General features: G+C 43.3%; 2 protein-coding genes across 21 annotated transcripts in view; both read right to left on the bottom strand.

The window, feature by feature from the left end:
- MTHFD1L (methylenetetrahydrofolate dehydrogenase (NADP+ dependent) 1 like) overlaps positions 1-15,543 on the bottom strand; it is a 151,494-nt gene extending 135,951 nt beyond the window's left edge. For all 5 annotated transcript variants that reach the window (XR_014581947.1, XR_014581948.1, XR_014581949.1 and 2 more), the window contains exons 1-7: positions 15,390-15,543; positions 14,352-14,436; positions 10,897-10,947; positions 10,766-10,819; positions 7,954-8,078; positions 6,762-6,862; positions 5,738-5,862 (exon numbers count right to left, since the gene is read on the bottom strand). Coding sequence is in view for 2 of the 5 variants with exons in the window: in XM_083829971.1 (XP_083686097.1) it covers positions 5,738-5,862; positions 6,762-6,862; positions 7,954-8,078; positions 10,766-10,819; positions 10,897-10,947; positions 14,352-14,436; positions 15,390-15,475 (627 nt within the window). In the remaining 3 variants the exon portion in view is untranslated. The remainder of the gene's footprint in view (positions 1-5,737; positions 5,863-6,761; positions 6,863-7,953; positions 8,079-10,765; positions 10,820-10,896; positions 10,948-14,351; positions 14,437-15,389) is intronic.
- A 99-nt stretch (positions 15,544-15,642) lies between these two features.
- Positions 15,643-26,177, bottom strand: part of PLEKHG1 (pleckstrin homology and RhoGEF domain containing G1) — a 159,729-nt gene continuing 149,194 nt past the window's right edge. For all 16 annotated transcript variants that reach the window (XM_083828434.1, XM_083828423.1, XM_083828430.1 and 13 more), the window contains 6 exons: positions 25,632-25,670; positions 25,134-25,156; positions 24,076-24,294; positions 23,515-23,631; positions 21,045-22,713; positions 15,643-18,877 (listed from right to left, as the gene is read on the bottom strand). In XM_083828434.1, coding sequence (XP_083684560.1) covers positions 17,775-18,877; positions 21,045-22,713; positions 23,515-23,631; positions 24,076-24,294; positions 25,134-25,156; positions 25,632-25,670 — 3,170 coding nt within the window. In that variant the 3' untranslated portion in view covers positions 15,643-17,774. The remainder of the gene's footprint in view (positions 18,878-21,044; positions 22,714-23,514; positions 23,632-24,075; positions 24,295-25,133; positions 25,157-25,631; positions 25,671-26,177) is intronic.

Raw genomic sequence — 26,177 nt, forward strand, 5'->3', positions numbered from 1 at the left:
TCATTTTTTTTAGCCAATGTTAGCACTGATTCAGATGGCTAATGTCAGACATACCCATAAATGTGTCAAAAAACAGACAAACCTTTGATCTCATTGCCCTGCCCCACATCCTCCACGAAAAGAAAAATTATCACATGGTACAGAATAGTTGTCCTACAGGCTGAAGATGTACTGAGAACAAAGCCTTTCCCCTGTGATTTCCTTTTCCTCATTTCCAAAAGAAAGTAAATGTAAAGAAGGAAAAAAAAAGTGGAGATATGCTATAAGCATACTTGCTATACTATAAGCATACTTGCTATAAGCAAGTATTTTTATGTGCAAATATTTATAAAGTTACTGGACAGTCAATGAAGTATATAAAACACTTTATGGAACTTTTTCCTCCCTTGGTGATTAAAAAAATTATATTCAGAAACTTGTTTAACTGGGACAGTGAGTCCACTGGAAGCAAAACAGTTGCTTACAGAATTCTGAGGGTCTTTGGAACAGATTCATGTGATCTCCCCATCAGGGCATTTTGGTTTCCCTTGCAAGAAGTCGTGCCCCTGCCCCTGCCTGCCTCACCTTTTTATTTTTTCTTTTGCCATAACCTACTCTTTTGACTGCTCGTAAATCACAAAGGCAAGCAGCAAGCCCTGGGAGGCATGTGCAGGCCCTATCTCCTAAATCAGAAATAAATCACAGACATTAGAGATGGAAAAGACCTATGAAATCATCACATAAAACCTCCCTCGCAAATGTACTGCACAGTCCCCAGACAGAGGATGCATCTGATAGGAACCAGATGCTACAGGCAAGCGTCGCCAGAAGGCTGAGGAGCTATTGACAGGCGTTAGCGTGTGGCCAGGGGGTGACCCATCAGGCGGTGCTCGCTGATGGAAGCGCTGCGTCCCACCACGCAGCCCAGCAGAAGGAGCGACAGCCTCGCGTGAAACCATCCGCAGTGTGCTAGGCAATGGGTTGAAGACGAAGTAAGCCAATACTCAAGTAGCGTCCTGCCTACTCACCGGTAAATATTTTTTCAGTTGGGAAGAGCTGTGCCAATAAATAATCTGAAACCTTACCTCATAACAAAATACGGTTCTCTCCACCAGGATTTAAGTAGAAGCAGATTAAGAACCACCACCCATTCCCAAGACAGAACATCAAACGTTAAAACAACAATGCAGACACTCAAGCCAAGTAGTTAATGATAATGGTAGAGAAATTGTATATTCCAGATAATTGAAAACCTATTTTGACATCAAGCCTGCATAAACATTTTGTTTCCCCCTATTTAAGCTGAGTGGTACAAGAGCCACTTTTAAACACATGGCCAAGGAAAAAAAGAATCCATTAACATTTGAAAAGTAAAAGCCCTCAGTTTCTTGGGTCTGAAGTTAGGCCAGCTAAAATTTAGCTAATTTTTTTTTTTTAAATTTTAAAATTTTTAGAGGGGATGAAGAATGGGAAACTAATTCAAAGTTCTTTTCCCTTCCCACCTCTGCTAATGAGAAAACTAATTTTACACATCAGCGTACAGATCAATTTCCAGATCAATCACTGCTAATTACCTTCTGAAATCTTAAAATTTATTGTGTAGACAATTAGCTTCAGGTATTTTTTCCACCAAGACATGCTCTCCTTGTGTGGTTTCCTCCAGCTCCATCTCTACACCTTGGGAAATTCAAGCTGTGGACTGTAAATCACTTGCTGCACACCACAGCAATTGGTGCTACCACCTTCTTGCCCAGACACCTGCAGCCCTTTCCCTACCATGCCCACACACTCAGTGCTGCCACACAGTAAGTGGGGTGCTCCTAAAACTCACCACCCTTCCTGGGCGCTCGGTCATACCATACTTCCAGACACAGGAGAGGGAGCCAGGCTGTGCCCCAGCTCACAGCCAGGGCTACGCAGTTCCCAGGTGCAGAGGTTAGCCCCTACAAAAGCTACATCAAACAATATCAGTTCTGTGATGATTAAAAGCCCCAAAGGATTATTTTTATATACTTGAAAGCTATGCCAACTAAAGAAAACAGACTTCTTTTTATATACATCTAATTGTAATGGTCCTATGAAATGATCCACTGTGCTTTACTCACTATTCTCTCAGCCTTGCTCATAACGTCAATGTGCAGTCTCTCCCTGAGAGAGTAAGATAACTGGACTCGAAAAGAAAGTAGGTGGGGCTCACACAGGAATAAAAGGCTGCCAACCCATACATTTCTCAGCTGTCACGACCAACCTCCACAGATACCCTACAGCTACAACGGGAGGTATTGACTGGGAATGTAGTGCCACCCATCCTCTCCTTCCCCCCATCAGCCCCACAGGCCTCTGCTGGGTACCTCTACTGCATGCTCAAGCCTCTTGCCACGAAGCATGCTTTAGCATCATACTGATCTAGCTCACAGGCTGGGAGATGAAATTCAAATCACAAGAAACAGATGATACGCACAAAGTTATGAAACAGAAATACACACTGCCTACAGCATCCGCATTAGGAACTCCACGCAGCCTCCCTCTCCTCTCCTGTTATAGGATCTTTACAGCTGTTCTCACTTTTTGTCATGTCACTCGTGTCCAGCAACATGAAACGCGTTTTTCTGCCAGTAGCAAAGCTCTTTGTCTTATCAAGACACTGATAACAGGACAGCAGATGACTAAGAGATTTCAAATACACTGATGCTTAAGTGGTGGCTCTAAGAAAAAGCAGACTGTGGTCAACAGACATTCTTAGCAAACCTGAGGAAAAACTCCCATTCGTACACTCCAGCTGAAACACTGTCCCATTTCTCAGCCAATCTTTCATAAACAAATTTTCCATTACTGATTATACCTTGATAGACTGATTTTCAGCTATTTTACAAACAAATTGGAAGGCAGTAGCTCTCTTAAAATATGCATAATGTGGTTCACAAGCTTACGTGTAAGATACCATGTTGAAATGATGATTGAATTAGATGACTGAACTGAAATTTACTTATGAGTACTAATTATTAGCCAAGTTTTGGCAAGAAAATTACTAAGTAGAGTCCAGCTGAACAATTCAGGTTCTCCTTTCAAACTAGAAAGATACCCTAAGTATATCATTCCCATTGTTCCCTGCTAATACTGAATTGACTTTTGGTTGTCATTTGAAAACGGATCTACCAAATGAGAAATTCCTCAGTATCTCTGCACTGATTGCATTTCGAAGAGTTATCTACACAGAGCTGAGCAGAAGGGTAACATCTTACCTATTTCCACCAAAATGCTCAAGTCTTTATCCTTTACTTCATACTTTATTTTACATCCCGTAAATCAATGCAAAAAGAACAGCATTTCTGCACAGCAAGTATACACAGCTGTGCCAGAACCTTCTCAAATATTTTTTCATTTGTGATTTTATTTGAAAACCCATGAATCTCAAGACTGTTAAAGGAGATAGCTCAGCTGTGCTATGATTATTTTTAATAGATAAAATCAGGTCAACCCAAAATGGAAGAAAGGGAAATATTAATAATCTGTTCACCTTAAAAAAAAAAAAAAAAGGAGAGGAAGGGAAAAGAACATGCAAAGTGTGTCAATTATTATGCAGGTCAAAGCAAGAAAATTAAAATGTCCCATTATTTTATTCTCATTTCCTGACATGAGATAGAAAAGATCTCATAACTACCAAGTCAGATGCTAGATGGTATTATGCTGTTTGCTGGCAGAGCTACCTCTACACTGTTAAACGTTTCCTAAGGTTGTCTAAAACATACCTGCATCTTTTGCAGAAATGTTTTTTAAATGATAAAGTGCATGAGTAAAAGAAGAATTAACAAGTCCACTGTGATACAAAACCCGATCTAAAAAAAATGTCAAGATTAGTATTACATGTCTCATTTAAACCAACATAATTGCTAAAGAAAACAATTGATGTTATGCTACCCTTTAAGAAAAAATCAGCAAAGATAATACCTGCTTCAAAAAATGTATTATATCATTAGGTTTGGGATTTGTGATTCAGTGCAAATGGGCCTGGCCAAAAGACTAAGACAGAGAAGGTACACCTAGCCTTGAGCTCCATGTTTCTTCTCCTGGTATATACTCCAAAATAAATGCATCTCAATGAAAAGTTCATACTCTTCATCAGTTCATTTCTCACTCTGTAAGTGAAGTTATTGTGCTACCATACATCATACTTACGAACAGCACACAGAATGCTATTGTAGAAGCATCACTTTCAGAGGAAGGAGCAAAAGTGCATAACCACGCCTGAAGTTAGTGCTTTGTGCAGAAAAAAAATAAATGAATTTTTTCCAAGTCCTGGAAAAAAAGTCTACTTCAACACATTAGCTTACTTGAAATTCAAATAGAAAAAAAAGAGAAGAAACCTTGTGAGCCTTAAAATTGTTTTTGCTTAACCAGTGTATCAAATGAGCAAGAGAAAATAAATTCTCATATTCTTATAATCATGTTATCCAACAGTGTTGTACTGCAAATGCAGGCTGCCTAGCCACCGCATAAGAAATCTGTGCTTGGTTTCTGATTCTCGGGCTTCTGGGAATCCAGTACAGGACAATCTCCATGCACACGTTCCATTTTACCTATGAGCTAGAGTTAACTGCAACAGCACCGCATCCAGTCGGCTAGGCCAGTGCTCAGGGTTACTGGTGACACACTGTTGCAGGCTTACAGAGGAGGAAGAGGAAGGTAGGTCTCCCCAGACAGCTGCTGCTGGGTCCCCCAGACAAAGCAGAAACTCCTTTATTGCCAGAAGTTAAAATGAACTTCGGAAGACTGATGTGCAAAGCCTCCAGCTTCCTCCTGCTTCAGCCTCATACTGTTTCCCATCCGTGACCTGCTGTGAGAGGTAAGCTATGGGGAACGCCAAAAAGCAAGGCTGGATGATGGGAAAGCATCTAGATGGGAGGAAACAGATCCGTCTCCAGCAGATAGCACTGCACGGCAGCTCTGGTCTGGTCCAAGCCATGGCAAAAGCCATGACCCAGCGGAAATACCTCCGGGTACCCCATTACCCTCCCCACCCAGCCCAAAGCAGCCCTCAAACCCAAACAGCAAGAAATTATTACGGCAGAAGACACTGCCATATGAAGTTCACAACACTTCCACCTCTGACAGGAGTATGTGTTTCCTAAGCCTTGTCAGTCACTCGAAGCACAGAAATGAGACAAGCCTAACAAAAACATCAGCAGCTGTGAAAACATGGGTTTGCCAAAGGACTTTTGAACTGTCACAGCTGCTTACGGGTGTTTCCTCCTCCTGTCCTTGAGCTCAGACCCGAGGGGCTGGACACCATCAGGTTGAGTTAGCTGCCACCGTGCGGCGTGTGCTGTGCAATGCGAGGCGACAGCCAGCCTGTGCTGTGCTGTGCTGCAGGCTGAACGGGGACCCTCTCTGTACAGACACAGGGGGCAACGCACCCCCAGCTGTATTATTCTGTGAAACTTGGGATTAAGGAACAAAACAGGAAGGTTGGCAGGAAGTCGTATCAACTTAAGAATTGTTGATAAAAACTCTGCAAAAAGCAACCGGGAAAATAAAGTATGTGAAATCCTTTGAATTAAAAACCCTGAATTTCTCCAAATCCCCTTGCAGCTCTCTTCAAAGCCAAAGAGAAGTTCCCGATCCCCTTTGTCCCCAAAGAGTCAGCATTTGCAAAACCTTAAGACACAATGCAAGCGACACAGTACCGCTGGTGGCATCCCGGCCGGGGACCATCACCTCCCTGGGGAGCAGTGCTCGGATGCTGGAGGAGAGCTCTCACCTTGTTCTGTAGCTCACGGGACTTCCACTGGCAGCTGGCGGTGGTGGCTCCCCTCCTCTGCAGCAGGCAGTGCAAGGAGGCCCCCAGGGCCCCGTCAGCACCCACCAGCAGCACCATCTTCCCATCTGCAGGACAGACACGAGGCATTGAGCCGCCCACAGCTGTAAGGGCACTAGCACCAAGCCCCACATGCAGCGTTCACGTGAAACCCCCACCCCCAGCCAGCCGGCAAAGCACATCCCCACAAGGCAGCTCTGTGCTCCTCCTCAACCACAGCAACCACGTCATTAAAGGCAGCTTTTTTGGAGCCCACGGAGCGACACGAACCACTGGCTTTAAGTTGTTTCTTTGGGACTCTCCAATTCCAGTAAGCAAATATTGCTCTTCTGGTTTGCTGGTATTTTATTTTCACAAATCCTTCCATTCATATTTGTTACTAAGCCCATTTGACCACATGTTTACAGTTCTGTTATACAAATCCTCGTCTCAACAACGCTGAATCGCCTTACGAGGGACTATTTCTGATCCCCTGCCTTGAACTAACATTGTCTTTACAAGCTTCAAAGCCACCTGTTTATATCTGCCATGTCAATGTTAGCACTTATAAAATACAACCCCCTCAAAAAATTCACTCAGCAATTATTTACTGGCAGACCTGGATTTCTTCAAGTGCTCACACTAATCAAATTTGCCAGCTGAAGTCCCTCGTAATGTTTGCACCCCCAATATTTTGGGGTTTTGAGGACTCAGACGTCTCAGGTGGCTTCACTGAGATTGAATTTGCTTATGGCAGGAAATCTTTGCCTTATTTCCCCAAACTGTAGAGCTGAGACCTATTTATGCAAATATTCCACCAGATCTCACTGAGGTTCTTTTCACTAGCAGGAGACAAATATATCGCAGGTGGGAAATACCAAACAAATCAGAAAACAAAACTTGATTAGATTATATTTGTCTCAATCAGGACTAATACTGATTTTAGTTACATTTGAATTAACGCTGTAATTATGATAGAATGACTCACCTAAATCTTCAAGAAGCTCCATCACAGCACAAGCAGTAGGAGAAACTAAGCAGTCATAGGCATCTCCACGTACCAAACGTCCCAGGTTTACATCAGATAATCTGCAGTGGAAAAATATCGCAATTAAAAAAAAGAGCTTGTGAAATGTAAATCCTCAGTAAAGCTTGTAACATGAATAATAGCTAATCCCAAGAGCAAACGCGTATTGTAAAAGTAAATCCTTCAATTGCATCATCGCACATGCCCATTAGACAGACCCTGAGCCTCAAGAGGGACCAGAAAAGGGGCCTGAGAGTTGGAACAAGTAACACACGTGCAGCATGTGCAAGCAGCTCTCTGCTCTGCGGCAGGTTAGACGTGGTATCTGGGGACAAAACTCCAAAGTGACTCCTGTGGAACAAGATCAGCCCTGCCAGAGGAAAGCTAAGCCAGAGAGAATGCATCCTTCTGGGATGACACTGGCCTGCTCAGGAGATGGGAGGTGTTTCTGCACTGCACTATGTTCTCTACAATAGTATTCTCAGCATTTTCTTCCTCTGTCAACCTCCACTACTCCAGACAATGGAAACTCAATTAATTTGCAAGGTTTTCAGATTTTCCCGATATGATATGAAAGAAGGAAGAGGGGGAGAGGGCGGAGATGGAGATGGGTAGCAGTCTTCAGGCAAGAACAAGAAGGCTGCAAGAGCAGCAAAACGGTGACTCAGACATCTCAATCTCTCTCTAGACAGCTCTGCAATTCAAGACTCATTGGAAAGTTGTTCTAATGGGTCCAGACTGTTACAGCCTCCTCTCCCACCAGGAGAGAATGCTGTGAGGCAGTTAAAACCTTTTCTGCAAGTTTACCCTCATTCCTTCTTGCAAATATTTTGGGGTTTGTGTTCAGAACTGTACAACTATCATTTCTATTACTGAAGCACCAAAATACTAAGTAATAATATCTGTAAACCAGAACAGTGTTTTTTGATTTCTTTTAAAAGATCATGTCCTGACTAGAAAGATTAAAAAGATAACGATCAAAGTGACTTCAACAAAGATTTCTTATAGATATACTAGGATCTTTTAACACCGCTCATTAGCACAGCTGGACACTTTGACTGAGGAATCCATTAGTGAAATGCACGGGGCAAAACTGATTTTGAGAGACATCAGCCTGGTGTCTGCTAATATTATTTCTCAGTGGTTCACTTACCCATCCACATCCTTCTCAGGTTTCACAGCATTTAATACCTTACTGCTATATGAGCTTTCTGGGAGGTCAAGGGCAAGGCCCTGCACATTAGGATCCTCATTAAGCCTCAAGATTTCATTGACAATCTGGGAAGTTAATAAAAAGCATTAAGGATCAGAATAACAGACAAAAGAGGAATCTAATTACAAAGGGATACAACCTATTTTTTAATAACTTGCTTACGGCCATCTTTGCTTCCCTCACATATTATTGCAACTTTTAAGTGAAAAAAGCAATAACCTGCTTCCTCCGTTTTACATTTGCATGGCTTACCAAATTAAGCCACCCTGACTCTATTGTAAACAATGTGCAAAGCCCACACATATTACATGACATTAAGCTGCCAACAGCGTTTTGTCTTTCGCCGTTCCAAATCTTAGCAAAAGGTCGACACTGTAGTGGCTTTCACTTTCACAGGATGCTTTCAGACATAAGACTCCTTGGTTAAAATACAATTCAAAATAGGACCAGTTCATAGCCTAACACAGAGCACAGGTGAAAAGCTGTCACATTAAACAAACAATTACATGAGCAGTAGGGCAAAGAGAATTTTCATTTTTATTAGAACAGCATATACTGTTACTGATTCTCCTTCTCAAAACACCCTGATCCTAAGAGCTGACATTTATCTTATGAAGAATTATTATTTTTACATGGTACTGCATAAATGTTTATGAATATCAAGTATTGAACCAGATGTGAGTTCAAACATTTTATTGTTGGTCACATTCAACATCCACGTCTGCATTAACTGCCCTTGTCTGCTTCCTATCTAAAGCACAATACTGATCCCTAGTGACACGTGCTGTTCTGCAGTGGCCATGAAGAATATAATGCAAAAGAAACAAGCAGAAGTTCTCTCTTGTGAAAAATGTCATATAAGCACATCTTTCCATTATTCATATAAAATTAGTGTGCAATCACCACATAGCTTTATAATTTAACTGCATTAATATCCAACAGAAAGTAAGAATTTTTTCCTTAACTAATGCCATACCTTCCTAAAACACTTCGCATGTGAACCATTCAGTCTAATTGTGAACTATACTGTCCAAACATTTGACATGTAATCAACATGTGGGGGAATTTGGTAAGGGTTAGACCATCTGTGACATCTGAACCACAAAAGCATGCTGTGTTCCTGTTAACGAGGCTTGTACCTGCATATCACCCGTATACAGATGTCCCTGTAGTTTGCTGACTTCTGAGATAGATAGAGGCATATGTATCAAGTGTCTGTCACTTGGCAGCAATAAGGCTGGTAGGTGCTCCAACAGAAAAGACAAGGATACACATCACACAATGGATGTAAAAACATCCACATTTCCTTTAACAGTCTTGATATGCTACCAAATGTTGGGGGTCCACACAGTAACCAAAGGCAACGTAGCTCACACAAGGCCTGAATCTAAGGATCTTTGAACAGATTTGTGCCTGCTCCACAGGAAAATAACAATTTATTTTTTCCATTATCATTGCATTTACAATGTGTACAACTCATACAGGGTAAGCGATCTTGCATTAGCCTGCCTGTACTGTACACAGATAGCTGTGGCAGAACAAGAAGTGTATGGTATTGAAATGCCCCAGCCAGAGGAAGCAAGCTAACCTGGATTTTAATGGATGGAAAAAATATCATCATCAGTGAGCAAATAGGCAAGGTAGGCAAACTGTTAGCAACTTTCTTAAAAGTAGCTTACCTCAAACAACAAAAATACCCTGTTTTTTTCCTTACACATAGCTCAGCCACTTCCTACGATATTACCCCATCATCAGCTACTGCTCCATACCCACTACATTTCACCTATTTCCTATTGTGTTACTCAGCAGATAAAACTCATTTACTAACAGCAAAATGTATTTGATCTTCATTTCAAAAGCCCAGCTTTCTTACATAGCTAGCTTACTATCCATCATTCACAAAACTGGACTCCCCGAATTAGTTAACATAAGGAATGTATAGCAAATACAAAGCTGTAAGTTCCTCTCAATATATGCGGAAGCCATTTTTGACATTACAGTGCAAGACAGTAACATTTTAAAAACAAAGTGTACCAAATACAAAACAATACACAAAATCAACAAGTATTATCAAATCTCCCAAGCACAAGAAGATCAGCTGAGAACAGTGGCATCTTCTACTACAAACTCCTTTCCTGTTTTCACTATCTGATAACTCAGGACTGTGTATATTAATATGGTTTGCTATATGTAAAACATACTTGGTATTAGTGCTGTGCCTCCAAGGTAATGCTTAAACAAGGTAAGAAGGTAGCCCTCTAGTGATTTGGGGTAGATGAATTTTTTAACATGTACTTCAAGCATTACAAGATCAATAGAAAGGCAAAATAATTCAATCCCCTGCCCCCATCCCAAAGCAATTAATCTCTAATTTCCCTGAGTAAAACTTGGGCAAGAATCAAGAGCTCCATAAATAGATTTAAGGTCACAAGAGCAGCTGTGGGAGATAGGATATCAAATGGGAACCCTAGTCCAGAGCTTCCACCAACACAAAAAGCACCCAGTCTTTGCCTGCTATGACGGGACACTGCAGTGAAATACCAGACACAGAAACAAAGCATGACGGCCGATTCTGCCTCAGACTTCCAGGGGACAGCACTTGTCAAACTGGGATTAACGCTTACTACCTAAGACAGCCCTGACCCTCACTTGAGTTAACAGAGATCTGCTCAAATCGATAATCAGTATCAGCAATAAATAAAAGTTTACGATGAAAGCAAAAGAGGAAGAATCATTCAGGTACTGTGGTTACCTCATCTTTGCTGCTGCCTTCAGGGAGACAGATGTGAACAACACGTAGACCAACCTGCCAAAAGAAAACATGACAATTATCAAATGCAGGTAAGCTCGTAAGTGATAGCAAGTACATTGTCTAAAGCTTACCTCCTCAGCAAAGTTCTTGTTTATTTCTTGAACGAAAGGATCATTACGTGCCTTGGGGAACAAAAGAGAAAATAACTTTTAAAATAATAAATTTACATTTTAAAAATGTCAGCGCACTAATACACAGCTGTATGCAAGAAACATAGTGAGGATGCCTGTGTCCACTAGTGTTAAAAAACAATAAACAAGCAGTTCTAAGAAACAAGCAGGTGACCATTCAACAAATGTATTTTGGTTTGACTAGTGTAAGTGTGTGCTGAGATTAGCATGGCTTTTATAGATAAGACTAGCCATTTCCATACCTAAGTTTACCATCTGAGAAAGGTGCCAGCCTGTATCTGGAAATACCATTCTCCACCCAGCCATCTAACAAGGAAGAAATCGGCAACAGCAATGCTAGTGTTTTCTGCATTATCTGCCTGCCCCCCTCCCCCCACATCACCAAGCAACACTGGTTCGCCCCACCGCCAAAACCAGTGCAACTCATTACCACCACACATTACAGTGAGCTCTGTCATATGGAAGAAGTTATCAGCTCCTTCGAGCTGCCATCAGACACCTGCTCCAGGCCAGAAACATCTCCTGGGCAGATTTACCTGGGAGAAGCTCCATCTCACCTGGCACTCCTCCTGCCCTGAGGTCTCCACTACTATTTGCATCATATTTATCACAATATTTCCTTTTTATTTTTTGGCTTACTACTTAATCTTGAATTTTAGGAGACTTTTCAATTTTCATATATTGCAAACATAAAACAGAATTCAATATCCAGAACTAAAAACCTCCTATCAGCAGGACACCAAGACTTCCACCTCTGAAAATATCAGGGGCTTTATAACGAATAAAAAAAAAAAAACTTCTCACAAATATATGATTATGTATAAAACTTGTTTTCCAATCCAGACAACAGGACAGAAATAAACTGTTATGAAAAGGTTCATTACAATTTAGTGTATACATTCTATGTAGCTTCCCCCGTGTGAATGATTTCTCAGTGGAGACAAGACATTTGCTTAGTGGACAGCCTCCAGCACTGGCTTCATCTGTGAGTAGTGTCACCCAAAATGATTTTGGTTCAAGCCCGTAACAATTCACTGACCCATTAACCCCCTAAAAAGCTAACAATGAAAAAAACCCACAGGATTTAAAATGGACACTGAGATCCTCCATCTCCCACCCTGAGTCCAGCACTGCCGGTATCCCCAGCGTGGCACTGACACTCCTCTTCCGCTCCCCAAATCCGGCACTTGGGTGTGAGGGGCATCGCGAAGGCTGCTGCACTGAGAACATGAGTGAAACCAACACTGACGTAAGGGAAGGAGAGACGGAGTTAAGGACAGCTCAGCAGCTGCTCCCGTATGCCATGAAACGTGGAATTGTAATTCCTGTGCTGACGCCTTGCTAACGGGACTGTTAACATGAGGTTTAATTGGTTTTCAGCCACCAGCAGCATGATACCATCCCCTGGCGAGAGCTCACGTCCTGCCGGTGCAGCAGTCCCTGCACTGACCCAGCACCCCCACAACCCGCAGGGAGCATGGCCAGGCCTGACGACGCAGGCCAGCAGGCCGCAGGGCAACAGCTCCAGAGCTGAAGAGGATCCTGATGCTAGACATTCATTTTCAACTTAAATATAATTAAACAGCGGCCATCAGGGATTGTTTTGCTGTTGTGCAGCTCCATTTCAGGTTCAACGTGGATTAGAAGCAGCGCAGGTACCAATCACGAAATCAGCTCAGGCTCAGGTGGCTGGAGGGGAAAAGCAGGCAGCTAGAGCCATTTCCAGAGCAGGCTCAGCCTGAAACTCCACGTTCCCAGCACTGCTGCAGAGGTGCTGCCACGCTGTGCCAGTTGCTGCCAGCTATGAACAGCTGGATGAAGACATCATTTCCCTCTGCTCATCTGGCTGCAACGTGTCACTTGGAGAGCAGCACGTACCTCAGGGCTCTGCCCGTGTTACCCAGTAGAGCAGAGCACCACGAGAGCATGAATAGACTAAAGTAAGTCCTCTTTGTACCAGCAAATATGTACGTACAAGGAATTCTACTTCAGCCCTCACTACCAGGCTAGAGCTAGAGTGACACACAGCTGAAAAACATCAGCTGGGTGAATTTCATCCAGAAGGATCAAGCCACATGTTCTGCAGCCCTCTCATAATGCACATCAGGTGGGGTAAACAGGGACACCACAGGGACATTTGCTTAGAGCACAAATGTGATCCAAACCAAAACACTGATGTAGACACATCCTAAATCATATTATAAATGAGCCAGAACCTCCCCCTTCCTCACACAACACCCCTGACAACAGGTCACCACTTTTCTGTCAGCCCTTAAACTTACGGCCTTACAGAGGGCTGTTTGAAAAGAGTAACCACTGTTACCTGGGGAGGGTAAGAGATGGGAGAAAGCCTGCTCACTCAGCCTCTCTAGAAGACCTACTAAAATAAAGTTGGTTCATCATCTCTTAGATTCATTGTTACCATTTCAAAAATATTTATAGTTAGGTTTTAAAACGAAAACCCACTAAGTCAAAGACGCAGCATGCGCTGCTTCAGAGCCACCAAGACCACCCTAGGAAGCAGGACAAGGATGCTTCTGCCTGCACAGGTCTGGGTCCCACTCTGAACGGCCAACAGCCCAGCTTCTGGGCCCCTAAGTCTCCAGAAATCTGAAGGGGAACATGTTTCCGTTCTGCAGAGAAAGCAACCCTCCTCCAGGAGTTTGTCTATTTCAAAGACAGCAGTTCCACTAGGGTAAGAAAGAAGGCTCTTCACAGGCTACCAGCAAACAGCCCTCAATTAGTAAGAGAGTGCTCCACCTGAGGAAGCTCTGCTCCTTTTGAAAGATGCTAGCAGTATTTTAGGGCGTGTATTGCATAAAGGCCCTTTTGAGCTGCCTGGGACTTTTCAGGGTGGCTCTTTCCCCAGGACAGCATAATGCAGTCGCACATCAGAGCTGCCCAGAAGCAACCAGGCCAGCAGGAAGAAGCTGGTTTTTCCTCTGCCCTGGCAGAGTTATTTCGGGGGAGGATAGTGAAGAGAGGCCCGGGTTTTCAGGCCTATCAACACGATATTCAGGACTGCAACAAAAGCTTCAAGCTGAATAAAGGCTGAGAAAAATTGCTTTGACTTTAGCTCCATTATATGAATCGACTTAGACAATCCGAGAAAAGGCAATCTGCACTTACCATGGGGAAGGTGTTAGCAAAAAGAAGGATAAAATGATTTCCTTCTCCCTAACAACCACTTTGCTGCCACCTGAGGCTTGCTGGGCCTGTTTCAGGCCTGGTGAAGGGCTTATGAGCCAGAAAACTCTGAGAATCCTCCCTCAATCTTTAAGCAGATGGGGTGACCTGCTCCTATTGTTTTGCTTGAAAAGGAGCTGCTTTCTCCATCATATGCTCCTGAAGTTTCAAACAAGAAACGACACTGAATGCAATCTCTCATGTTTTACCTGGATGATGGCAAGCGTTGGCTCAAGCTGAGGGTTTTCTCTCTTAAGAGAGGCCAAGGATTTTCTTGCATTCTCAGCGATCTTGCTGCAACGAAATAACAGCAGAGGCAAATTTTTAGCAAAAAGCAAACAAACAAGAAACTGTCCTTACCTGAGTCAGCTGAAACCCACATTAGCTAGCAATACAGAATAAATGCTTCGGCACACACATTTTTAATTACCAAAATGACTTGTATGCTGCAAAGGGCGGTGTTTAGCAGCCAGGTAGAGAAAACCTGAACAGCCCGGGATGCCTTTGTTTTACAGCTGCGTGCATCGGTGCTCCAACATGCCCCAACCTTTATAGCCGTGCTGTGTCACTGCTTCGTGAGAAGGCTTGCCTGGCGCCACGGCAGGGAGATGCCACCAAACCACCAACCCGGGGCCAGCCGGGTCCACGGCCCGAGAAGGAAGCAGAGCTTCAGCGCTGAGGTTCCTTTGCACCTCGGGTTGCTACAGCTCCCCAGGCATCACCAGCGGTAAATGTGCTGCTTTCTGCATGCCGGTCAGAGCTGCGGGCAGCTGGGAGACAGAGGAGCTCTGTTTGCTTCTCTGTTTTCTTGGAAAAAACGGCAGAAGCAGCGGCCAGGCACCGGGAAGCCCTGCTGGAAAATTTTCTGGGGGAATTGCCGGCGGCTCCCTGCTACCTCCCGCACGTACACAGCGGGGATGCTGCGGCGAGCGGGAGACCCCCGCTCCCACTTATCCCCCCCCCAGCAAGCAAAATACAGGCTAGAGAAGCATTTTAGGGCCGGACATCCCCTTCGCGGAACCCAGCCCGGCATCCCGGACGGGGTTTGCTGGCCACATGGCCGGGGAGGGCTCGCAACGTCTCTCGCAAGCTCTCCCCGCGGGCCACCCCCGGCCCCCCCCCAAGCCAAACCCCCCGCAGGCAGAGCCCCCCAACCCCATCCGCCTCTACCCCGTTCCCCCTTTCCGCCCCCTTCCTCCTCCCACCCCCCGCGGTTGCATCAGCCGGCAGCGCCGCCCCCCGCTCACCGCGCCGCCCGCGGCACGCTCAGCCCCCGCCGCGGGGCCCCGGGCAGCGCCGGCGGCAGGCGGCCCCGCAGCGCTGCGAGCCTCATCCTCAGCCTCCGCGGGGCTGAAAGGCGGCGAAGCCGGGGCGGGGAGCGGGGCAGGGCTCGGCCGAGCACCGCCCTCCCCCCTGCCCCGCTCTCCGCCCCGGCGGAGCCCCCATTGCTTCCGCCCCCCCCCCCCCCCCCCCCCCCCCGGAAAGAAGAGGGCCGCAGCGTTTTGGAGTACTCGACGTTTATTAAAAATATATGAAATGGTCCCTGGGAGACACGCTACGCGCTGGTACAACTCCCTTTTCTTTAATATTTTTTTTTTCTCTTTTGTTCCAGCTCCACCGATGGCGTTGAGGTGCGGTTTCGACGGATCTAGAGCGTGCGGGGGGTCAAGCAGAGAGTTGACTCCTGTTCGTATTTACAATACTTTACAAGCGATATTAAATAAATATGGGCTCCACTACAACTCGGCGGCGTAACTATGTACATTATTCCTCAGCCGGCGGGCCTGTCACGAGCGTCGCTGCGGCTGGCGCACGCGTTGGTAAGCACCACGACCAGCCAACCCTCGCCGTAAAACTTCCTAGCCGATGCAAGACACGTGTGGTAAATAATTTAAAATCCGTTCTAACGAGTTCAAGTCCTTAAATCACAACCTGCAAGTAATTAGCTGTACGTTGATAACCTCGGTTTTTCCTCATCGTAACCAATGGTGGAAATAGTCAGCAGTTCTGGAAGTGCAATGCTCGGTAACTGAGGGGAGTGATACGTGGTTAGTGAAAATCGTACTTCGACTCCTTTATTTAATGATATGTTTAACTCAGCACTGGCTTTATCTGCGTAATCGGAAGAACCTCAGCACCAAAAAACAACGGTCACTCAGATGGTCAATGTAGACATATTTAGGCTTTCCTGTCGGAACAATGTTTTCAAGTAACAGAATCCAAAGCTGTGCAATGAGGATGACAAAAGGGAGTAAACGTGCATCATACCAGAAAGTCTGTTCGTGTTGTAAATGGGAGCATTTACTCTGCACATCATTTGCGAAAGAATGGAATGTATTCTCATTTTTAACCTACTTGTATTGTACACAAATTGAATGAGATTCAGCGCTGGCTGGTTTAGAAAATGCCTCTTTCATCCCACTCAGCCAGGAAGGATCGCTTCCTACGATGGAGATGCCTCCCCTGGGGAAGACAGCTTGTAACTCAACCAGCAGTATTGCTGAAACACCCTGTGGCTCAAACACGCCGCGTGATGAATGTTTCACCCCAGCATCCAGCCAAGTCCCGTTCTCTCTCAGGGTTACTGATTTTGGGACCTGACCAAACAACCTGCAGGCCACTGCATGTAAATGAAGCTTGGGAAATCCACACACAGCGGCTTTCCAGTGCTGGGCTCTGAGCTAAAAGCTACTCAGATTTTGCCTGCATGTCACAAACACTGCAAACGCTGGAGGTACAAAGCCAGCACTCTGTCTGGTCATCTCCACAAGCAACAGAGCTTCTCTTCTACTGCCCAAAACATCCTCCACACAAGGATGGTGTCACATTGACAGATTCACATAAAAAGCTGCCACAGCCTGTCCTCTGCCTACTACGCAGAAATAGAAAGTAGAAAAGGCTGCAGATGCAGCTATCATCTGGCATTGCTCATAGGCACTGGGACTAGATTTTGTTTAAAACAAGTCTGTTCTAAAGTAACATAGGATATTTGGTGTCACATGCATTGGTCCTGTACACTTGGAATTCTTCTGTCAAAAAGTAATGTGAGACAAGTTCGTGCAATTGCACGTGGCATGTTGGTGTAGTTACCAGAACTGTGCTCAGAAATCCGTACCCTCATAGGAGCAGCCGCTCAGCCAACTGCTGCCACATGCAACCAGAGTAATCGCGTGGATATTTTGGACACAGAACCGGTCACAACTCCAAAGTCCAAATACTAAGGTTTCCACATGGTAACATGGCTTAACAATCAAATGGTATCATACCTGGATAGACCGTATGAATCAAGGGGTATCACACCTAACAAGAAACTCAGCCGAGGAGAAGAAAGGGAAGAGATGCAGAGGTTAAATATGAGATCTGAAGGGAAGAGATGCAGAGGTTAAATATGAGATCTGAAGTCCACCTGCATTATGGAGCGAGACAGCAGACAGTGCACATGTGGCCTTTTAACTTCCAGGATTCTAAATCATAAAAAAAAAAAAAGATACATTTCACATCTATATTTCACATCTATTTACAATATGACTGTGATACAATGCCTGATGGTGTAATATTACAGAAATACATAATGCCAGTACTGATTGTCCTAGTATATACTCTTCATGTACAGCTAGAAATCGCCGGAAGCATCAAGCAAAGCTACTTGAACTAAGACACTGAAACTTTTCCCTTAAAGACTGGACAATATTCTGCTGGTTAGGAGATGGTACTCTCCACAGGTAGTCGTTCAGTTTGTCTGAATCGCTGTATGCAGTCAGATACGGGGTAAGCGCATGCTTGCTGCTGGTGGACTTTGCAGGAGTACAAGACACAGTTTTGCTGCAGAGTGTTTCAGAAGGAGCAGTGTCCGTGTTGTGCAATTTGGGATCCAGTTTCCTTGTTTGGTTCTGAGAAGTTTCCAGGTCAGATCCCTCATCTTCAGACTTTATTTCTACATAGTCATCATCATCCCCTTCCCTTTCTTCAGTGTCTTTGAAGTTAGAAAAATAGTTCTGAGTGGCCATCTGTGCAGTCAGAGGGGAGGTCCTGTTTACTCTCAGGACCTTTTGAGAATCCTGCAGAATCATATCAGAATAGTTTTCAGGGATCTGCTTTCTTGTATCAAGCCCCGTACATGCTGAAGCAATGCCCAGCGTTTGATGGCTGTTGAATCGGAAGTTCCTATTTGAATGAAACTTTTTCTTGTCTGTTTCATTAGGATATACAATGGATTCTCCAGACCTATTGACGACGATTGAGGAAGACGACTGTGACCTGCTGTATGCCTGTGGTTTCATATTGCTTACTCTTCTCCCAAGGGAGTTATAGATGTGATCTTGATGTAAATTTTCTTTGTTAGGTTGGCTTATAATTGTGCTCCACCTCTGCGCTGGGACATGCAAACGGTTAGAAATCTGAAGGGAAGGCACCGAGCAAGCTGACGGCAACTGCCTTGAATTGCTTTTTGTACCAGCTTCTGCATATGAGCCCTTGGACTTTGGGTCTTGGGACTCAGGCCACGGAGAAAAGTCAGCCAGCTCGCCGTTGCTGTATGTAGAATGCAAGAGCCAATCCTCTGCTCTTGGGCATTCACTGGCAGCCTGGGAACGGGGAGGAGACGCAGCCACAGGAGTGGAAAACCTCACGGCTGATGGCTCCTGAGGGCTGGCCCAGGCTTCCTTTTGGACCTTAGGTGAACTGTCTCTGAAGACAATCTGGTCATAGAGCTGGGAATACTCGGCTATTCTGGCACCTAGAGAAGAGAGAGATTTAACATATGAGACAAACAACCCATGCAAATGCGTTGCATGCAAATTTAAAAATCCCAAAATGCTTTGTATTGGTCAAGAGAAAAGTGTACAGCTGTGTCAGTGTCTTCAGCCTCACAGTCAACAAAGTAGCATGAAATAATGAAGGTAATGAAGTCTAGAAGAGCCACACTGCCTCACTGGCATGTTTGCATTGTCTTCAATGCATTTCATTGCACTTCAGTAAATTGCATTGGAAAAAAAAAAAGCCTAACGTGTTGCAACAGCAAGCAGTCAATGAATCACAAATTCCAGAACACAATGAGAGCAATATAATCACCAGTTACAGAAGAAAATAAAAATATATATATATATATAAGAAGTTACTATTAAATCTGAAACTGTTTAAGCCTCCAGTATTTCCAAGTCACCAGACTGTTAGTTTTTCATCTTGAAAGACAATGATTTCACCCCTCTAAATGTGAATCCTACTGGTGTGACACAGGCATAACTGTACTGCCCTGTGAAGGGGAAGAGCCTAGAGGAGCTGCTGCCTGCAGGTCTGCTTGTTTATCCAGCAGTTTTGTTTGATCAGACCATTGCTAACATACCTGTGATTGCAGCCAGTTCACTAGCTTGAAGATTGCCTTCTAAATAGAACCTGTCTAGCTAAATGCAGAAAAGCATGTGAGAAAGCATGAAAGAACACAATTTACATCTGTTTTCCATGTTGTTTTTACACTGGAAAAAGACAGGAACGGCTAATGATCTGCTTGATCGCTGTTCCTCTTCCTTTCCCTCCTCACCCCACAAGAGCCTGAGAGCTGCAAGAGAGTCAGCAAACAAGGCACAAGAGCACGCTTGTAGAGAGTTTGCTGTTGGATGGGACTAACCTAGTTTTCAGGCCAGCATCCTAAGCAGCTGGATAAGCTGCAGCAACTACCTGCAGTTCTCTAAGACTTGTCCTGCTTGGGCAGACACAGCCTCTGCTCTTGAGCGGGGTTGTATTTTCATACGTGGCTTTCCTGAGACAGGGAGACTCCTTTTAAAAAGCCAAGGAGGCACTAACCACTGCCTGGGAAGAGAAAAGGGGACAGACTAACATCCTGTGGAAAGGCTGGAAGCGGGAGAAAGGATTATGTGTCTGAGAGACGCCAGAGGGAGCAGATTCACAGCTGCTTTCAAGCCATACCAGTGCAAGGAAATGCACCGCTGGGCTTCTCAAGAGAAAACGATGAAACCGATGATACCTTACAGGGAGAAACGGTTAGCTAGGAAATGGTCAAAGGCCTTTCAAGAACCTCTGAAGTTTGGTTCAATACTGCACTTCGGGATACTTATTCAAATAGTGTACATCTTTGAATTTGTCCCACTGCTTAATTCATGAACAGTTCTGCCACCATGACATGATGTTTGGTGCTCTTAACATTTACTACAACATGTCCCATACAAAAGTACTGCAGGCGGCACAGCAGGATGCAAGGAAACAGTTCCAATTATATACTGTTTGTTTCATGACAAAATGGAAAAGAACATTCTGAAATGGCCTAGTGAATAAGATATTTAGGGGCTTTTATAAATACCACTGGGAGGCAAGAATGACAATCTAGTGTGTGGTGTCTGCTGGCTCCATGGCTCCAATTTGTTTTGATTGAATATGGACAAAAATAGTTCCAAAGTTGTTGCATACCCATGACTTTGCACATTTATTAGAAAGATAACTAGCTCTATCTTATCTGACCCCACTCCTTATGCTTGTCAAGTGTGATGTGGATGGTATCTTAGCAAAACTACATGACTGATGAAGGTGAACCTATATACATTTTTAATCAAAATCTGAAGATCACACTATTAAAGGAAATAACTACTTTTCTGTAAAGAGGCCAGTGGTGCTTCAGGCAGGATTTCTATTTATGGCCTAAGCTGAATTGATCTTTCCTGACACTATCCCAGGATTTCTTACCAATTTTATCAAGTAATGGCAAGCATTTGCTGAGATACAAAGGACTATTCATGTCAGAAACAGTCACAGAAAACTCCTTTCACTGGTAACACCCAAAATGCAATACAGATATTCAACGTGGAGAAAATTCATAATTTTCCAACTGCATACACAAATTTCATAGAGAGTTACTAAAGAAATAAATCTGTATAGGAATATTTTTAACATACCAATGGCAGGACCACCTTGTTTCTTCTCCTCCAGAATAGCAGCAAGATCTTTGTGTTTCAGCTTCTGTTGTCTGCTAGCTGGCTGTTCCTGCTCTGGACTTTTAACTTTCAAAAGCTGGTTAGCCTTCTTAATTTTCTGACTGTATTGCCTAGCCATCATAAAAACTCTGTTTTTTGTTTTATCCATGATAGCCGTGTCATTTTCCATGCCCTCTGTATGCGCATTGGACAGAATACTATTGGCAGATTCATATGGGCTATCTACAAAAGGCATCTCACTGGAGAAGGAAGATCTGTTCAGGCTTGCTAAAGAGGTCTCCTTGCATGCTGTAGTGTCTTCAAGTTTGAGACTGGCCTCGCTTAAGGTGGCAGCCCTGGGCTTCACAGTTTTAGGGAAAATTGGAGTTTCTGGCAGAGAGAGAGTAGACAGTGAGTACTCTACATCTTTACTCAGTTCAGGTGTACTACCAGCATGCAGCCTTTCCTGCATATCATCTTTACAAACAGGAAAGGCTGCAAGAAGTCGGTCTCTTGTCTTTTCCTGATTCTTCTTGATGTAATTCTCCAGGTCATTCCAGATTTCATCTACTTCCTCTGAGAGTTTATCTGCTGCAGACTTATGGGACAATGAATCGGAGTTGGAAGAGCTGTCTACTAAGCTCAAATAGTCATTGTCGACAGGAACACGGTGGTAAGGACTCTCATCTTCACTGAACTGGAGGCTCTCCTCAGAAACGAACTGCTGCAGATTGTCAGAGCATGCCAAGTCTTTTTCCAGGCCCAGAAAACTCCGCCTTTTAGAACATTTTAAGGGGTCACACTTAAAATTCAATAGCGGTGTTTCTGGAAGTGCTATGGTGTCATAGATGTTATCTTCAACAATTCTGAGTTCATCCAAACTTGAAGTAGGTGCTTCTCGACTGAGTAGGATCTCATCCCTGCTAGCACGAAGGGAGGCCCTGCTTTGATTTGTTATCCGCTTTTTGGTGGGTGAATCTAAGCTGCTTTTGTTTCCAGCCTCATAGAGAGAGTCTCTAGCAGATCTCTGGGGACCATGGTGTGTTTCCTCCCTTCTTGTCAGACCCATCAGCTTTAAGTCTTCATAGCTGATATTGTCATAAACGTGTTCAATATCATCAATGGTCAGCTCCTCTGAAGATTCGGGATATGCATTCATACTGCTCACCTCTGTTCTCTTTACATCCCTTCGAGAACTGCGCTCACCAATTTTATACCTTGTGCTGGCTGTGTTACTTTCACCAGCGCTACTGGCCCGCCTAACAATTTTGTGATGACTGGAGCTGGTAGTTTCATTCTGATGCATTATCCCCAAGTGCCAGCTGCATGGCCGACCAGAAGGACCCCTCCTTTCTCCACCAACAGCTGGACTAGTGTTGGATGTAGACACTGACGGTACAAACATCTGATAATCGTCTTCATCGTCTTCATTCTCGTAAGGTGGACGCCGGCTGGGAAACAATGCTTGCCTAATTTGATGGTCAGTCCAGATGTTTCTCACAGAGGTAGTTCCCCCCAGGATATTCATGATCAGCGAGTTGTTCTGAGGTGTGCTGAATTGTCTAGGCAACTGTGACTGTCTAGCTGAGCACGAAAATGGAAGATCAGCACTCAGTTGGGTTGATTCTTCATCTGAAGGGTCTTTGGAGCTCTGTGAAGATTTGAAATATGCAGTATGAATGAATATGTTAGCCTATTCCCTGCAATAATACAGAGATTCCCTCCATTCACAGGACTGCCATAGTACCGGGGTGTCCTGCAGCATGAACTCAGGTGGAGATGGGTAGGGCAAGCAGGCTCCTTGCTAGAGAGCCAGGAAACCATGGTAGCAATGCCAGACTACTTTGCCTCCTAATCCTTATCCTGGCTCAGAGTTCACTGTTGGCATTTAATATTGCCTTACTTCAAATACAAGACACTGGGACATGCTAAAGCATAAGTAGTTAAAGGCAAATTTATTTGGCAGGGGTTAGATTAAACCTTTTACGCTAACTCTGCAGTTTCACAATTAGATAGACTTAGTCTGACTCTGGGCTTGTGCCGAAAGTTCAGTTCTCCTCCCTTTCCCATTACCTATAACCCTAGCAGAAAGGTATGTTATGCTCTCTAGCATATGCCATTGAAAATTTTTCAATTTCTTTTTGGTGTGAATTTTCATCCAGCTCAGCTAGCAGATCTAATTTACAGCAAGGTCACATCCCTGCTAATGCTAACATGAAGGATGGTGTAAGTGTACCTGGGGGAGACAGAAGATTACTTATTTTGGCTTAAGCTAATGCTGACTGTTTGATTTTTTTTCCTGCCCCTGAAAGAATTCTCTTTGGAGTCCTCACAGATGAATATTAATAAATGAAAAACACAACATGACTTACCTGTCTACCCAGAAAAAAACCTGCAGATTTGACATATCTATGATGTGTAGCAAAACAGAAGTAAAAAAATATATATATACCTGCATTTCACACTTGTTGAGATTAACACTTCTCCGTTTTTCAACATTTTCAGCAGCTTGGCTATTAAGTCTTTTCCTTCCTCCTTTTGATTTCTGTAGTGAATTCTGTTGCATTCCCTGTGATTTAAAAGAAGGGAGCAAAGGAGGGCTATTAAAATCCAGTACTTTGTACGGCTTTATTCAGAATAATCACTAAGCAGCTAGAACATCAGAGCCAGGTCAGGTATCCATAGCTGAAGGATGCAATGCTCATGAGTACACAGAAATGTTTCAGAGTCTAGAAAACTTTCTTTTCAATAACTAGTTAAATGAAGTTAATTTGCACAGCTTGCCAAAAGGGGATGAAAGTAGATTGTGTGTACAATAACACGAGTGTAGAATTCACATGAATTAGACTAGGAAAAGGGAAATAAAATATTTATAAAAATAAAAATCTTTGTAAGGAGAATAAGTTGCAAATACTTGTAACACATTCATGCCTCCTTGCAGTTTTACAGATACTTTTAATCCCTCTTTCATCCTCCCCAGGACAAAAGGATTTTTTTTCCCTCTTTTTCCTACCTGTTCAGCTTCTTCTTCATCATCAGCATCAATCTGTTCCACAGCAGAAGTCTGGAGATTTTCATCCTGATCGCTGCTGTAGGCTGGCTCAATGGACTCTTGAAATTGGCTCTCTAGCCCACTGGGTTCCAATGAAACTTTTTTCCTAGAATTCAGCAGAGTTTCATTTGATCCTAGTTTGGTGGCTTGAGACAATAGGGCTCCTTCTATACCAATCCGCTGAAAAAAAAAAGTATTTATTAAGAGTCTATATATTTTAGTATGACTCTTATACTGTACTTAACGACAATGTTTTAGCTACATTCAGTTTGCTACACTGAAATGGGATGCACATGCAAAGAATTAAAACAATTGGTATTTTTCCACAGAATGTTAGGAACGGAAAAAAATATATGAAAAAAAAACCACAATAATATTATGATGGACTTCAGTTTTATGGCATCCCAGTGAAGTCATATCTAATGTACCCTGTTAATAAATCTTTCACGCACTCCCCCTCTCCTAAGTTCTGTCCCAAATAAGCCTAGGACCTGGAATTCAACAAGAGACTTTCAAACTGCACTGGAACTTCATAACAAATTCTTACAAAAATGTATAAATGAAAAACACTCATTTCCATCTGTTCAAGCTGTATTGACTCTGTTCAAATGTTATGATTTATATATAGCATAGATATCATATCAGAATAAGCTCAGCATCTTTTTTTCATATAATAAATATAGGGACAATGTCCTGCAAAGAACATACACTATCTTTACACACAGCACTTTTGTGATTATAGTGGTATTTACAAGTACCCTTAATAACATTAGCATTTGATTGGGCTGTACTATAAACTACAAGAATTTATGTATCAGACAATTTTTGGCTTCTAGATATTCCTGAAATACCTAGTTGTATTCCTGTTTCTTTCATTCCAATAGTCTTATTGGAATGTTTTTGCTTCTTTCTTAAAATAAACATAACCAAGAAGATGTAGATTCTACGGCAAATATATTCCTCTAAGTTACCTCTAAGTTATATGCTACTTGAATGTGCTAAAACAAGAAATGGCTTACCTTCTGCATATCTGGACTTACATCTGAAAACAGAAATATAACACTTCATCATAAGTGCATAATCAAACTGGTGTCAGTCTATGTCACTGGCTTAACGCTACACTAATACCCCAATTATGAATTCACAAAAAGGGATAAAACGCAACAGCAATATTCACTCGAAGGTCTCTGATAAAACAGAGACAACAGCAGTTTTATTATGACAGTTCCACCTCAGGTCCTAATATCACAACAAAGATCCAATATGGACAACTACTCACAGTGTCTGACTCCTGGTATTCAATTACCAGTTGCCAAGACACTTACGGGACCAGAACCCACGTGTGGAAAAGCAAACATTACATTTCAACACTAACATTTTGTTTTCTTTGCCCACTTTCCCCCTCCCCCCTCCCAAAGGTGTATTTGAGGAAAGTTACAGGACAAAAGGATCCATTTTTACTTGTTCTACAAAATACAGAAACAGTGGGTCAGCAATCAGTAGAGGGAGTAGCTTACCATTTGACTTCAAAACTTTATGGACTCTCGATGAGGGTTCTGAAAAAGACAACAACATGTTTAAGCACTCCAGCATCCGAAAGAAAGTTATGGGTATCTTTTTATAACATGGATACCAAAATTTAATCTTCTGGGCCCATGCAAGAAAGACAGATTTTCTGATCTGAATCACTTAGCTAACTCACACTCTTGGAAAAAAAGGATACATTGCAGTGTGAAACCTACAGCTGTTACCAAAGTACTTACATGTTCCTAATGCTATAGCACCTGCTTTCCACACATGTAAAGTTTAAAGTAAATAATCCACACATGTAAAGTTTAAAGCCGTGTTAAGATTCCTGCTTTTTAAAGACTTAGTCCTCATCTATGCTATTGCTCTAAATTGCTGGAGATTTCCTACATACAAGTTAGAAATATGTCTGAGGTACCGAGAAATATGTATGAGGCACTTTAAGCAGTGCTTTGAAAGTGTAAGTAGCCAAATGTTACACAGAATTTCATTCAATCAGTATTTTGAATTATTCCTTTTATAGGCAAAACAACATC

Source organism: Anser anser, assembly GCF_964211835.1.
Source record: "Anser anser genome assembly, chromosome: 3".
Classification (NCBI taxonomy): domain Eukaryota; kingdom Metazoa; phylum Chordata; class Aves; order Anseriformes; family Anatidae; genus Anser; species Anser anser.